Source organism: Lepisma saccharinum, chromosome 9, assembly GCF_977018435.1.
Source record: "Lepisma saccharinum chromosome 9, izLepSacc3.1, whole genome shotgun sequence".
NCBI classification, from domain to species: domain Eukaryota; kingdom Metazoa; phylum Arthropoda; class Insecta; order Zygentoma; family Lepismatidae; genus Lepisma; species Lepisma saccharinum.
In genome coordinates, this window is record NC_139237.1 from 40455342 (window position 1) to 40472345 (window position 17004).

General features: G+C 37.6%; 1 protein-coding gene across 1 annotated transcript in view; it reads left to right on the plus strand.

Moving 5' to 3' along the window:
• LOC145992021 (glycine receptor subunit alpha-2-like) overlaps positions 1-17004 on the plus strand; it is a 163120-nt gene that overhangs the window by 14326 nt on the left and 131790 nt on the right. The window contains exon 2 of the mRNA XM_083128035.1: positions 15946-16025. Within this exon, the coding sequence (XP_082984161.1) occupies positions 15946-16025 (80 nt within the window). The remainder of the gene's footprint in view (positions 1-15945; positions 16026-17004) is intronic.

The following is a 17004-nucleotide window of genomic DNA, read 5'->3' on the forward strand; positions in this document are numbered from 1 at the left end:
GCCAGATGAACTATCTATGAAAAAGAGAAAGATAAGTGTGACAGAAGTGATTACTTCCTGGACGGCGTCCTGCTATAACAAAAGTTGCATAGCTGTTACAAGATTCAAAAATTATTTTCCAAATATATTTATTAATGTTAATTATGTAATATTAATCGTAAACATCATATCCATCAAACGGTAAATTCTGATTAGTACTTTGTCCTGAATTTTATATAACCTGCTATTCGGGAAGTGTACCTCAACCTGGGTAAGTTTATCTGCTGGGCAGTTATGTTCGGTTTGTTTGTTGTGCCTGTCAGAGGTCCAACAGAAAAGCAGGACGCGACGTTAAGAAATTTGTCCAAACTTGTCATTCCTAACCTATTCATTTAAGCATAAAATGGCTAGAAGTAATTTATCCCATGCGAATAAACACGTACGTGCGTTTGTTTAGGTAAGCTTTAAGCTAGACCCCAGATAAAGCATAAAGTCTTGGGAAGAAGAGGAATTTCCATAGTTGGGCCACAGGGGAGGTGCCAGAGGGGTGCGAGGGGCTTCCTCACCCCCTTAATTGTCTTCATCACCCACTTTTCAAAACCTATTACTATTAACTCTTCACAGAGGAAAATTTTGGAATAGGCAAAATAGTTGCTGGTAACGAAACATATGTTTAAACAGGCGACAAACAAATGATTATTCACCAGGACTAAATGCTCTTTAGTAATCGTGAACATGACACGTGCACATTGTGTTTGTAGTTACCAAAGAATTTGTTCAAAATTAAAAATTACCAACTGCAGTAAATGCTACTATTTCTTCTTTTGTTGTTGATTACAGTTACCAAATAGCTTAACGAAACGTGTTTTGTTAATTCAACCAAATCCGTTTCTTCTGAGTTACAGTGTAATTTATATTATGACATTCGAAAACAATATCGCCATGAGCGTATAATATTAATATTGAAGAGGGAGAATTATAATTGTGTACTACAGGCAAGCCAATCTAAAAGGGGAGCCACATTTACCTCTTTGAACTCAAAGCAACCAGAGGTTTACTAAAAGTTAATTGGTATTTGATGTAGCGGGTAAAGTATGCATTCATGCTTCATTTTTCCTTTATTTTCAATGTCGTACCCCATAAATTTCATTCCGCACTCCCTCAGCACCCCTAAATGGTTAATCCTGGAGCCATAAGGTCCTTATTTGCTTTCGGTATTTTCGACTCTGTGACGTAAGTTAGAGGTACTGAAATCAGTGTACAGAACGTATATTCTGTAGTACTGCCTTCCAAAGCAGGTTATACAAGGATAATTCTATACACAAATTCAAGTAAATTTAGGAAGTCAAGCTATTCTTCTTCACAAATCCATGTATGAGTGACGTCATCCAACAGAACTGATTAAATATCCCAGTCGATTCCTCCTCTACGAATTCCACCTTGATTGGAAGGAAGACATTAAGTCTGCAGGGAATCTGCTCGTGTTCTATTTTGATCAGGCGTGAGCTAAATATAGAACTCCGAAATTGTTTTATTGCGTGTCGATAGCTACAAAACGAAGCCTCTGTTCATTTAATCTAGCCTAATGTTCCATAGCCTATTCATCAACGCCAACAACCACTTGTCTTTGCCATTTGCGAGTGAAACCGCGAAGTTCACGCATAATATCAGTAGTGGGTAACTCGTTGGTCAGCTACCGATTTCATCCTTATTTGTTTCTTACACTGTAAAAAACTGACTGGAGAAATGACGTAAGCAATGACCATGACCTCCGTTTTAATTAGCAACGGCTGTTTAGCGCTTGAAGTGGAAAATGTTAGCTGGGAGTGAGTGGGGGGATGTTTGGTCGAGGCTTGGAGTTCGCTGAGGGGATTCTTATATGGTTTAACATGGTGGCAATGAGACAGTTCACGGCCAACTTTATTACTGGCCGGAGCCTTCAATTTGGCAACCCTGTAAACCGTGACATCAGCCGGCCGATGTTACTCAGAGGAAACATTAAAGAATGAACTTAAAGACGTAAAAAAGTAATAATTTTATGTTTATGTAGCCTATTCAGACCCGTAATCACTTCATTCGCTCAAATTGTATTTGCTAGTGTATTCAACGTTATGTTTCATAAGTAAAGCAGTATGTTATTAAGTTGTTAAAAATCGCACATTACATTTTTTGAGCCGCATACCAGCATTTCACGGAGCATTCCGTACTTTTTACATGTGGTAAATCATCAAATATAATAAATATCCAATATACGTGGTCATTAATATTCTTAATTTCCATGTGCAAAATAAATTAGAGACGTCGAAGATCTATAGAGGCTTAAAATATGTTTACGCAAAAAGCGTATTCCAAGCTAAGAAAAGTTGTGTGCATGAGACACCACGCGCTAAGCTTTTACTTGTATTAAGTACAAGGGTTAAACTACAAGATAAATATGTAGTATCGCCCGAACGGATTTCTTCATTTTTACAGAAAAAACTACTTACTTTAATCAATTTCTCTGACGTTGTGGAAGTTCGTGAAGGTGTTTTCTTTGATCGTTTAAGCTCTTGGACCCGGAATTCATTTTTCTTTCCTGAGAAATATTTCCAACACGCAGAGGCTATTGCTGCCATTTCTTTGCAATTTGCCTGCGTTCGATGACGTAACCACGTGTCAGTGTTTCCAAACACGCTTTTTTTTTGTTTCCTGAAATCGAAAAACCCATCTGTTCGACACGTAGTGGCTGTTTATGTCGTAAACCCTTTTTTTAAATTGTGATTGCCTAACCTAACCTAACCTAACCTAACCTTATCGTGCATGGTTCGTGGAGCTAATCAAGCAAGAATCATGGAAACATGTAAAAAAATCGTAATAGTACGTAATTTTCGGTCATTAAGGTTTGAAACCCTGCTTGCGCACTGCAAATCGACAAAACACAAGCACAACGCGCGATGATCCTTGACGAGTGCACGCCATATTGTCTGTTACACAAGCAAAACAAGGAAGACAAATAATGACTCCTAATATGAAAGGTTGGCACTATTTTATGGAAAAAGGCATAACTTTACCTTAAAGAATCTTCCGCAATGCAGAATAGGTAAGTATCAATGATAAAATTAACGATATAAACGAGTGAGAGGTGTTCGGGCGATACTACATAATTAATAACTACAACACTCAAACAAGAATTCGAGAAACAATACAAATCAAACAAACATCCAAGAGCATAAAACTGCCTAACCTAACAAAAACAGTGGAACACAAAATCACTAATTCCTTCACTGTAACACATCTCCGCAAGAGAAAAACAACGGAAATGTAACACATTCTAATTTCTAAACCATGCAAAATTATCCACTTTCTCGCAGGGAGTACAAAGTCACCAGCACTCGGCATTATTTTAGCCTTGTGCATACATGGGCTATATTCACACAAAACAAATATTTGTACATACGCACATCGTAATTACAATGTATTGTCTGTTGAACAAAACCTTGGCAATTATGTCATAGACTGCTAAAATGAAGACGTACATAAGATTTACGTATTTCAACTCGGAATGTAATACTCGCTGATGCTGGTTTATCACATCCACAACTGCTTTGTAGGACGTCTTACTTTTAGAACCATCATTTAAATATTTAGTTGCTAAACAGATTCGAATGTCATTACGAAATGCTAGCAAATAAAATAAGAGCAAACTACACATTATTGGAAAGTTCCATACTGCGTATGAAATGCAAAGTTGTCCTTATATTTTCTGCTTATTTACAGTTATTTAACGGCATATTTATACTTCTTTGATAATGCATGTTTTACACTTAGATTGTAATTTCAATCTTCTGTCCAGATTTGGAAAAAAAGAAAATAAATTTTACACAGATTCCCTTGTTTCTTTAAGAGTCAACATCAATTTTGCTATTCGCGCCCATGCTACGTATCTTGATGATTAGTTCGGCGAGACAGCGTTGCCAAATTTCAGGATTCCGGCTTTTAATAAAGCTGGCCGTGGACAGCTGCTTCACAAAATTTTGCTAACTGGGGGATGCCATCCTCCCTCACTTCAAGCACTGCCGGGCTATTGCATAGTTAACTGTAATTATTGTAATTTTAATGCAAAATGTATGCAGTACATAGCCGAAGACTGACCCAGTGGATAGATCATGCTACAATCAACACGAGATTTTTTTAACGCTTGCATTGACCTATTCGTCATAACTCCCTGCATGGACCAACCAGCACAAAAACCAACCGCACGAATGATGCAGCGATGGTTCGTTCGTTGATCCCCATATTTTCGTTCCGACTGTGCCCCTCTCACGCACGGAGCCTCGCATGCAGAGGGGACATCCCTTCTTGGAACGCTCAGCGGAAGAAACGAATCGTCGACAAATTGAACAGATATACAAATACGGTTGACAAGACACGCATAAAATTTGGCAAATATTGCTGCAGGTCCACAATGACACTGTTCGATGCGACTCACAGGTAGATGCGTCAATTTGTAATTCATCCAGAATCTATATGAATACCAAGTAACGGAATTAACCTCGAGCAATGTATGGTATTATGATGCACAATCAGATAAATATAGCATTAATCCTATGCCAGAAGGATGGGATGTCATAGTCCTCCCCTCTTCCTCTCTGCCTTTATCTCCATATTCAATCTATCCCCTTCCACCTCCATCCCCCTCAGCTTTTGCCTCTCCTCCATCTCTCCCCCTGTCATTGGTTGTCTCGCCCTTTCCCTCTAATTTCTTCCCTTTCTGAATCTTTCTCTCTCTTCGTTGTTCCTTCCCTCAACTCTCCTTCGTTCTCTCTTTCCCTCTCTCTCTCCCCTTCTTTGTTTCCTCTCTCTTCCAATCATTGATTGTTCCAAAGATCAACCGATGTAGAAAATGGCACCCACACTGAAAAGGGGAACAAACATTCTGGTAGGGAAGGCGTACGCTCCGTTGACTCATGGCGTCGTCACACAAGAGTATTGCTTCTTTTGTTTTCATTAAAAGGTGACTTAAGGGCACGAGGAACAGTTTCCACGTCCAGCCAGACGCGAGGACCTGAAACTGCTTCTCTCCACAGACCTTTCTCTGCGGCGAGCTGGGAAAGAGAGATCTGTGCGCTGGATTATTGTAGGAGGGGGTAAAAACTTAGTACATTCGCTTATGGGAGTAGTTGTTCTCTTGGGAATATTAAACTTCCGATGGTGTAGAAAAACACATCATCGGGAACAGAACAGGTTGAAGATTTTGTTTGTGTTGGGAAAAGTCGAAACTTCAATTTGATTAGCTCCAATTTGAAGATGAAGTTGATTGTCCATAAGGAATACATGAGTCTATAAATGATTATTCATCATATTTTTTACAGATCCTATCTAGCTTAATAATCAAAGTAAAATACCACTTCCACCTGCAACACGGGGAGAAATTCATACTCTCTCATACTTTCTCTTAAAGTAGCAGTGCCCATTTCTACGGGTAGCCGGACAATTGCGATGGCGGACAATTGCGATAAGGGACAATTGCGATGAATACAGAAGTGAAAGAGCGGCTGGATAATTGCGATGACATTTTAAATATTCTATCACCCCGTTCAATACCTCTTACAAGAGAATTATGTGAAATATTGATGATATTTTCGAATAGAACACTGATTCCTCTCATACTTTCTCCAGGCTTGAGACTGGCAAGGTAGCTTGTAAACGTACTTGCATTACAACCACTTTGGCGTGTTTAATATCATTGCTATTCCACACATCGTCAGTCATAACTCTTTCTTCATTCTCGTATTTTTGTTATTGCTTTTCTCTATCCTTTTATTTCTTGTCAGCACGGAAGTGCTTCGTCAAACCTGACTGGGAATTTGGTTCAATCATGGTTTTGAACATGGGCTAGAGCCAACAGACACTTTTTGAAGTTTTCCGTTTCCTCATATGTGCGAATTCAGTTTCCAACTCTCTCTTCGATTTTAATGTTACGCTTCTTCCTTTTCTGACCTTCTAGATTAAGTTCCATCCGCATGTACTTGATGTTGGCATCTTCTGCTTGGCTTTTGAAGCAAACCAGATCATGAATTCATGGATTCGATCTTCCAAGCCACCTATTTATTTTGTTGTTCCAACCTTTTACAGCATTATTAGTTCAGTGGCGCCTTTGGTTAGGTTAGGTTAGGTCCTGATCTTTGCAATTGTCCTACCATTAATTTGAAAAATGACCGCCGTCAAAAATAAAATTGTCCGTGATTTTAGTTTCATCGCAATTGTCCGCCATCGGAATTGTCCTACATTTAGTCCTACGGTATTGAAAGAAATGTGTACCTGTGCGAAACTGTCATTCGTCGCCTTAATAGAAGAACAAACGTTTGATCTTTTTCACGGTTTATAAATTTTAAACTGAGAGTTTTGTGTTCTAAGGTTGAGAATATAAGCTTGTCGGCAGGATCCAGGATCGCCGCTGATGGGGTAGCACAGTTATTATACAAACCAGAAATGATCGACCCGTCGTATTAGTGGAAGAGCGCTCTTGTATGAACGTTTGGACTGCATAGTGAGCAGCGTTACTGTAGCGTCTTGAGAGGGTAGAAAGGAGGGAGTGAGCGAGGCAGGAGGCTTCGCTGGTCGCGTTGCCTCAGTGGGACACTTCTCATCTGATTCGACAGCACCAGTGCAGCGTGGCATTATAATGACGGCAGAAGTGACAGGAGCTGTTTCCGTGAAAAGGAGGGCGCCTCCAGCAGTAATTTTTACCTCTCAACCTACGCCCTCTGCTTTGTATGATGCTTACTCGACTTGAAGTGCAGTGTCCAGACGGAAAGCTTGCACCACTGGCCTCCGCGAGTGCACACAAGTTGCTCAAGCCTGAAATAACCAATAGTTCTACATACAGGAACCTGTCTGGACTGAGTGGTGTAGGGATTATTGTAACACACTGTGAAAATGAAGGATCATGGGTTCCAATCCCAGTGTGAAATTGGAAAACAAGAGAGAGAAGCCAATAAGTCAATGTAAAAACATACATACAAAACCAGGGCCATTATTTATTTCATATGTTTTGAAATGATGAGAACAGCATGAAGATTTAATAATAATAAAAATAATAATAATAATAATAGTAATAACTTTACTTATTTAAGTGATGAGCACGATTTGACAACCAGGTATATCACAATGTCAAAATAGGTGATACAAAATTACAGAATTGAATATATATGTAATTATAATATAATACAATGGATCCTAGAACCTTATTCATCATCATAAGTTCATATTGTAGCTTTCTACAAGTTCAGCTATTAAACCTTTCGCCTTTTTGAGACATGTTGGAATTGAGATGTTTCTCTGGGAATATCTGGGAATTTTATAAGACATATTATTCAAGAAGTATTCACTATCTATTTTGAAAGGTAAAATCTTCTGTAAAAAATTGATCCATTTCATTTTTCTTCTTTCTTCTGAGGTAGACATATTCGACTGTGTTAACCATTCAGAATAATGATATTCATAGTAATTCTTTTTAAATTTCGGGCATTATAACCTGAAAAAAGTTATTGAACAGATTCAACTTTTTGAAGATAATTGTTGGCTGTCAGAAACCATAATTCATTAGCATATTCAAGAATAGGAAGAATTATTTTTTATGCAGGTATATTAAAGTACTTTCTTTTTTAAAAACTTTCCATTAGGAAAATATATAACCAAGCATCTTATTAGCTCTTTTGCAAATTTCTGAAATATGCTCATCAAATATGAGAGACGAGTCTATTAATATTCCCAAATCTTGATGGCTATCAAGATGAACTTTCTTAGTACATCTTAAAACTTCACAATTGTTCAAGTGAATTTCCATTTCATTGATCTTACACCAATATGTTATTCTATTTAGGTCAGCCTGAAGTTGAACGACATTATTATTTGTTAAATAATGAATAATAATAATATTATTAATAATGACAATAATGGATATTGGCAATTGTCAGTCTTCAAAATGTCATTTACCAATAAATCAAAGGGTTTACATACTGAACTGAGAATCAAATGCATTGTAAAACATTCCTTGACTTTAATGTAATGAGATCACAATAGCTACTGATGGTTCACCGTAAGTTCATTCTGCATTATTTTCACCGTAAATAAGAGAAACTTAAAAACACTGAATTGAAATTCTAAATTACAAACACTGTACACAACAAATCGTTTAAAGCGTATTGTAGAAGTATTCTGGAACATTTATTGTTATCGTGTGGGATGTAAATTAACACAGAAATGCAATAGTACTTAGTGAAAATACATAAAAGTTAATATTCAAGTCACAACGGGTTTACACTTGACACGGTCGTGCCAGAGTGAACCATATGATATTATTAATAGTCATAAGAATATATTTATCTCAATACAAATTGAGAATGAGCAACATGAGACTATATATTGGTATACGCGTGATACCTCCCAGGGCACTTGTAAACATTAAGATTGAATTCATATGTTAAAACGTAAGTTCTGAGTTTTTGTGTCTATTTATTGCAAATCTTAATGTTTACCCGTGCCCTGGGAGGTATCACCCGTATGGTAACAGTAGTATAAGCCGGAGAAACGTTAAACTCGTTTATTTTCAAATAAAAATCGTTGCTACTTACCTCATATGCATACCGGAACATTTTTCAAGCTGGGGATCACTTTTTTTCCATGCAAAAAGCGTTATTGTTAACATTATAATCATTTATTGGTCGTTGCTAATTCGGCGGGCAAATCTTGACTCACATTGTCTGTCGTCAGCTGATATGCAGTATCGTCAGCTGATGTGCAGTGTTTCCAAACTTATGAACCGATAAATGCCGCACAAACTATTCACGAAAGGTTTTTAAGCGAAAATTGAGGCTAGACTCTACTTTACGTCCTTATCTGCATGGTGATTGCTTCTTTGCGTTCGCGGTGCGCGATCGTGGTGCGGCACCCGGCATCTCTTCGGGTAAGTACCTTTTTCTTTTTACACTTTCTGTTCACGATAGCCCCACTATCCATTCATGGGGTCGAGGTATGCCTACGAGGTTAGGTTAGGCCTGTTAGGTTAGGTTCCATTAGCACTCATTTCACCCCTAAATATGTGCTTCATCATCTAAAAAAATCCTCAGTACGTTCAATTACGCATATCCGGACAACATCGGTTTTCCTCGATTCACTCCTTCAGGAAATTTTTGCTCGCATTGGGATTTACGTTGTTGAATTCCTTATAAAATAAGCTTTCCAACTATATATGTCACGTATTCCTTAGGAAAAGGACGTAAACTAGAGTCTTACTTTAAATTAAAAAAAAAAACCGCTCACACGTCATCTTGTAAAACTACCGCGTGGTTGCTACACTGACAGGGAGATACATGATCGAACGCACGTAACATTTGATTCACGTAGTCGACGGTAATGCCGGCACGAGCTATCGTACAACGGAGATGCATGAATGACGAAAAATACCTTACTTACAGGCTAAATAAGTTGCACGATTCGAAAAAACAATTTCCTCGGCTTCAGAAAGTCCTCAAGAACGCAATTCCGTAAGTACTTTCTCGTCTTTTCTCCTGTAAATTTTAAGAAATCCGTCTCCGACTTATACTATCGTTACCAGAACCAAAGTTGTACATCATAACGAAACTCACAAAAAGAAATCACAGTAACAACACAATCTCTCTCTCATGCACTTCCATTACTCTAGTAACTTCCAGCCAAGATTCCTATCTATCAGGCGGGATGGTGTACTTCAACAGTCTGTTCATACGTCCGAGAAGGACATGTCAATCGCCCCCTCCATTGAGTAACAAAATCGACGACGACTCGTGGAAGCACTCAGAGTCTAGTAGATTTTGGATTCAACCTTCTAAAAGTATCTACCTCATGTCTGGAGAACAATTAAAAATCTTCAGATTGTCGAAATTCACTTTGCACACTTCCTTGCAAGTTTTTGTGTCCAATAATACTGCCGTGTTGAATTTCACTTGGGTAGCTATGAACGGTCCTGTCCACAAATAAAACAACTTGGAAATGGTTCGGTTAACAGCTGAACGTGGACGATGACTTCTTAGCAGCATCAGGTCCTCCTCCTTCAACTGCAAAGCATGGCACTTCTGCTTCAGTTTCCGCCTCTGCACAGCATATCGTTCCGGTAACCGCATATGAACAACCTTACTCTGCCAATCTTTCTCACCGTCTTCGGATTCGGGCTGGAAATTTAGTACAACCTTGGATAGAACTGCACGTACAGAAACAATTTGTAATTGTTATTAAGGAGTGAGGCAATGTTGAAGAGCATTTTGAACAATATCAGGTAGACACATTGGCAATACACATGAAGAAAACGTAAGAATTTCTGCAACTGAACTGGATAAAGTTTTTGACTCATTGGAACGTCACTGGCCATATGAATGTCACAAACTAAGCCCGTGTCCGTGCCAGGCCTCTCTGAAAACACCTTCCTATGTGCAATAAATATCTCGAACAATTCGGCTCTTTGTTCCTTATCCAATAATTCACTGGAGTCAATCTTCTCCCTTATATCCTCTAGCGGTGTAGCCCATTTATCGTAGCTAGCTTCAATCCTCCGGACGCTCATCTGCTTATCAACGGAATCATCATAATCTAGCTTTTGCTCAATTGACTCTCCAACCACCATTAAATATAACTTTTTATGCTTGAGATTGATGTCTGCTGCATATTTCTGCAGGAACGAATAACCCAATTATAAGTCTGAAGGCAAATCCTTCACAACAAAAATTTCTAAAGATATGGTGCTCTCAGCAATTTCCAACACGATTCTGCGCTTTCCCACAACTCGAGTTCGACTTTTTCCAGCGAAATCAATAAGTCGCACCTATGGAGTAGCTTGTAACATGGCCCCTGGCAAATTTTGTTTTATTGTCTTCCAAATATCTAGACTCAGAACAGATATTTCAGCTGCAGTGTCCACTATACAAGTGATATCAACATGTGCTACACGTGCCTTGAACTCAGGCGCTCTTCCAACGTTTTTAGACTGACTAGCCTGACACAAATTGTAAAGAAACTCACTCTCTTCATGATTAATAACAAACACCAGCTTCAGATCATTATTTACAGTCTGGGAAATATTTTCTGCAGGCCCCAGTTCTATCCGAGACCGCCCGACATCACAAGGGGACGTTTATATGACAGGCGTGGAGTAAAATCCCGCACCTGGTCGAGATTTGCTCCATTCTCCCAGCAAAAATTTCTGGTCAGCTCGAGGCTTTGTTGCTGCTCGTTACTAGGGTACGACACTGCAGCATCTGTTTGTAAGCCACTGCTCGCCGCTTGCAATCGTAGAGAGCTACGACCTTCCCTCAAAGGTTCACTGTACTCCGGTTAAGATAAACGGTTCTCAGTTCGTGGTCTCTCACAAGGTTCGTATCTGACAGCAGCATACTCACGTCTCTGCCTATTTTGGCTTTGTTGACGATAACGATTGCCGTTTCTATATGGACCTGCAGAGCGATTTTCACGGTAATTATTCTGCCTCTGGACCATACGAACCCTCAGGTTTCTGTTTTCCGAGTTGCCTGGAATATCTCTGTTGTTCTGGTGAGTAGGATTCTCCTTCCTCCACGCAGTTCGCCAAGCATCCTGCTCTTCCGCTTGCTCGTATCTCTTAACAAAATCTGCAAGCAAATCAACAGTTACGGGAGCGTGGGCCATACATAATTGCTTTACTCTATAAGGCAATTGGCCGATTATGAGGTTTACCACCTCCTGCTCTGTGTAGTGGTTACTCAGGTTTCTGTAAGCAGAGTATACAGACCAAACATATTCTTCCAAACTATTGTCATTGTTTTTGTTGTACCGTTTGGCCCTAACAGATGCCAACTCCCTTTCTTTTGCCTCTGAAAACGCAAAACGCCTCTTAAACGTCCTACGGAAATCTGAATATGTGTGGAAATCATTCTTATGAGAGTAGAACCAATGATAAGCCATGCACGTTAGCAAACGAGGAATAATCTCCACCCTGTATCTATGCTTGACGTAAGCTCATCATCTCAATTTCAAGGCTTTCGTTATATTTCTGCTGTCCCTCAGACATTTGCAGAGTCAGTTGTTCGATCCTCCATCCCATCTCTGAATTGGACGCAGCGAGTTGTGAACAACTCTGGGACAGTTTCTCCTCCATCCTTGCTTCTAGCCGGCACTCAAGAGTTCTACTACTTTCTTCTAGTCTTAGTTGTAAACTGTGCTCCAAGATATTCATATTTTCCAGAAGTTTATCCTCTAACCTCCTAGAGTTCTCATGTAACTTAGCCTCCAAGCTATCAGAATGTTCCCGCATTCTAGATTATTAGCATTTTCCGTAATCCTTTCCTGGATTCAAAGTTCTAGATTACTAGAATTTTCCTGGATTTTAAGTTCTAGATTACTAGACTTTTCTGCCATTTTAGCTTCCAGACTGCTAAAATTTTCTGTCATTTTTTTTCTGGATTCTAGTTTCCAGGTTGCTGGAATTTGCCTCCAGCATTCGCTGCAACGACGCGAGCAAATCAGCAGTAACAGGAACAACAGGAACTGAAAGTTTTTCTTTGCATGCGAGACATGTTAATTCAGCAGGAGAATTACTTTCCTTTGGTGACTTTAGCTCTGCACAATTCAAATCAAAAGTATTGTGACACTCAGTGCAAACAAACGTATCATCAAGCCTTGATGTATCTCACAGCAAAAAACACATGAACTGTGCTTTCATCAACATATGAAGCTTTGCTTCCACTACTTAATATTTTCTTTTCCATTGTTCTGAGTCAACTAGAAATCTAAAACACGTTACCAAAGATTAACGTAGCTAAATCACAATGTGCTCGTGGCCCCACGTTCTGTGCGCCAAATTATTGACACGGTCGTGCCAGAGTGAACCATATGATATTATTAATAGTCATAAGAATATATTTATCTCAATACAAATTGAGAATGAGCAACATGAGACTATATATTGGTATACAAGTGATACCTCCCAGGGCACGGGAAAACATTAAGATTTGCAGTAAATAGACACAAAAACACAGAACTTACGTTTTAACATATGAATTCAGAATCTATTTATCTTGATTATGCAGTTTAAAAAGAACCAAAGTTGTACATCATAACGAAACTCACAAAAAGAAATCACAGTAACAGCACAATCTCTCTCTCATGCACTTCCATTAATCTCGTAACTTTCAGCCAAGATTCATATCTATCAGGCGGGATGGTGTACTTCAACAGTCTGTTCATACGCCCGGCAAGGACAAGCCACACTACTGTATGCAAACAAATGACAGGCGAAGTTTGTTTGCCGGTGGTCGTTTGTTGTTGTTTCTGTAGTTAGTGTTTTGTTTACAGTGGAATGCCTGTAACTTTACGATTATATCGCTGGCATTCTAGCTGCTAGTAATTTCAGAGAAAAATTACAGTCGAAAACATTAGGTGTAATATAAATGTGGAACAAAACCTGGCCAGGTCACTTGGGTTTCCAAGTGTATTCTCGCCCCGAAGTTCCCAATCTCCAGCATTTTAAAACCTTAAGAAACTAACTAACTAACTAACTCTCTAGCCTTCTTAAACCCGAAGGTTCATAGCTGCAGCAACACAGGCATTCCATCTGTCTCTATTTTGAGCAAGACCTATATACTCTTTTCCATCCCTACCGATTTCCTTTAGGTCCATCTCAACGTTGTCCCTCCATCTTCGTCTTGGCCTTCCTAAAGGTCTCTTACCATCAAGTTTCCCAACAAGAATCCTGTGAACTCCTCTTTCCTCTCCCATTCGTGCCACATGACCTGCCCACCTAAGTCTTCTTAATTTAATTATTCTAATAATATCTGGACATGAATACAAGTTATGTAGTTCTAAATTATGTAACCTTCTCCACTCACCTGTCTCCTCATCCCTTTTAGGTCCAAATATTTTCTTAAGGATCTTAATTCCAAATACTCTCAATTTATGTTCCTCTTTCAATCTAAGGGACCAGGTTTCACACCCATATAATACTACAGGCAAAATTATTGTTTTGTATATTTTAACTTTTAGTTTCTTAGATATTAAACGAGAAGACAAAAGTTTATGAAGAGAGAAGTAACATGCATTTCCTGAATTAAGCCTACATTTTATTTCCCCTTTAATATAATTTTCATTTGTTAATATTACTCCTAAGTATTTGAATTTGAAAACTGGTTCAAACGAGTTGTTATCAATAATTAGATTTTGATTATTACCTAACACTTGGTTTCGGTCTGTATGCATATATTTAGTTTTCTCTTTGTTAACTTCCAAACCTATCTCTTTTGCAGTTTTGAAAATTATATTTAGTTTTCTCTTTGTTAACTTCCAAACCTATCTCTTTAGCAGTTTTGGAAAATATTTTAGCATTATTCTTAATTGTATTTACATCATCCCCTAATAAGTCTACATCATCTGCATATGCTAACAACTGAGTCATACCATTTAATTTTAGTCCTTCGTTAGTTTCTTTTACCTTCCTAACAGCATATTCTAAGGCAAAATTAAAGAGCAATGGAGATAATGAATTGTAAATTTGTCAGACACATTAATACCCACACGAATTTTACTTTCTGTTTGACTGGTGCATACTTTTATCATACTAACAAGCTTCTTAGGTATTCCAAACTCGACTAATATATTATATAATTTATCTCTTTTCACCGAATCATATGATTTTTTGAAATCAATGAATAGCTGATGGACATTTTGATTATATTACTACTTTTTTTCAAGTATCTGTCTGATGTGAAAAATTTGATCTGTAGTTGATCTGTTACGTTTAAATCCATATTGATAATCACCTATAATTTCATTAGCATATGGGGTTAGTCTTGTTAAAAGAATGTTAGATAATATTTTATATTTTTTTGAGAGTAGAGAAATTCCACGGTAATTATTGCAGTTCATTTTATCACTTTTTTAAACACAGGACCAATTATGGATTCTTTCCACTGTTGAAGGATTTCTTCTTTATTCCATATTAGACAAATTAATTTATGAATTTGACATATTAACGAATTGCCACCATATTTAATTAACTCAACTGGTAATAAATCGATGACAGGTGCTTTGTTATTCTTTAGCCTTTTAATAGCATCTTTAACTTCAGTCAAGTTAGGTTCTGGAACTAAAGGTTCTGCTGTGTGAACTTCATTTACTTCTGATTTATCTCCTACATGAACATTTAAAAGGTCATTAAAGTAGTTCTTCCATCTATTTAGAATATCGCTTGGGTCAGCTAGAAAATCACCGTCTTTATCTTTTATCAAGTTTACTTTAGGTTGCCACCCCTTTCTAAATTCATTTACACCTTTATATAAATCTCTGATATTTTTGTCTTTGCCGTTTGTTTCAATTTCGTTAATTTTGCTTTTCAAGTAATCTATTTTTTTTACTTCTAAACGTGCGGTTAACTTCTTGATTTATTATATTATAATTGCTTAGATTTGTATCATCAGAGTTATTTAACCACCTAAGTCTAGCCTGATTTCTTATTTCTATTAGATTATGACATTCATTATCAAACCATAGCTTACTTTTTCTCGGTTTATGATATCCTATACTTTCTTTAGCTGCTGATTCTATTGCATTACGTATGTGCTCCCAATTCCTATTTATGTCTGTTTCATTTATATTTTCATCATCATTTAAATCCTGCAAAACATCAAATCTATTTGACAGTTTAATTTGGTAATCTTTCTTAATTCTTTCATCAGAAAATTTTCCTGTATTAAAGTTTATAACTTTTAGAATTTGTTGCTTATGATTTATCACTGCGAGTCTTTCTCTTAATTACTAAATAATGGTCACTGGCAAGTCAGCCCCTCTATGTGTACGAACGTCAATTATACTAGTATGCCTTCTAAAACGTTAAGGAGACAATTTTTAAATATCATTGTGTACATATGTAATTTGTTCCATGAACTGTTCAATATGAATTTAATTTCCTCCTTCTCTCCTTGGCAGTTTTCTGTTCCTGTCGATCGAAACCTACGAGAGGGAGCTGTACAATCGCACGGAGGATTATAACAAGAATTTCCCGCCCAGTAAGTACCAACAGGACTTCAGTAGAACCGTTTTGTATGATTGGAAAATTTGTTTAACAGGATGAAATTAATTATTTTAGTATTAAGATTTGATTTTTAAATTTGTCATGGGACGAAGGCGAAAACATTTAAGACGCCAAGAAAGGTAAAATCCGGGAACATTTTACAAACTTTTCGTCTATTGAGTTGGGCTATTATAGTGGATTCTACTGTGTGTGTGTGTGTGCGTGTGCGTGTGCGTGTGTGTGTGTGTGTGTGTGTGTGTGTGTGTGTGTGTGTGTGTGTGCTTTTTCTGATGGTAAACAACCAGAGCCTGTACGGCACACTTTTTTATATAACTGAGGAGAGAATCTAATAATCGATTTCGTTAACGAAAGGAATATAGATGAATATCTACGAACATGCCATCACATATGAATGTCACAGCAATTTTACAAGTAATAATGGTTAAATGTCCATGGTTATCACTTGTGTCGCCGTTGCCATAGCACTGGAACCTTCTGCCTAGAACCTAAACAATTATCCATTCAATCTGTATCTTTGGGCATAAGAACATTCTGTGCCTCGGGGCAAGAAAATGGCAACCCACAAGATGGTACTTATGAGAAAAAGACTATTGAATATTTGGGAAATTCATTAATTTCACAGATACCTTTTAAATGACTTGAAACTATGATTTATATATAAAATACACTTTCAATGATCACATACGATAACACATAATCTGTGTATTACAGTAACAACAGTATTTTTACAATAAAATAATTTTGGAGACAAGTTGTGGATGTATTGGACCCAACTGTTATTTGCCATTGTTTTTTGGCAACTTTTAATGTAGTTGATGCATGATAAGTTGAAATTAAGTACACACAAATGAATAATTTAGGTTTTATATCAAAAGATGCTTAATACAACACAAATGCATTATCTTACAATTTAAGGAATTATAATATAATTAAGCCTTGTTTCCATATTAAAA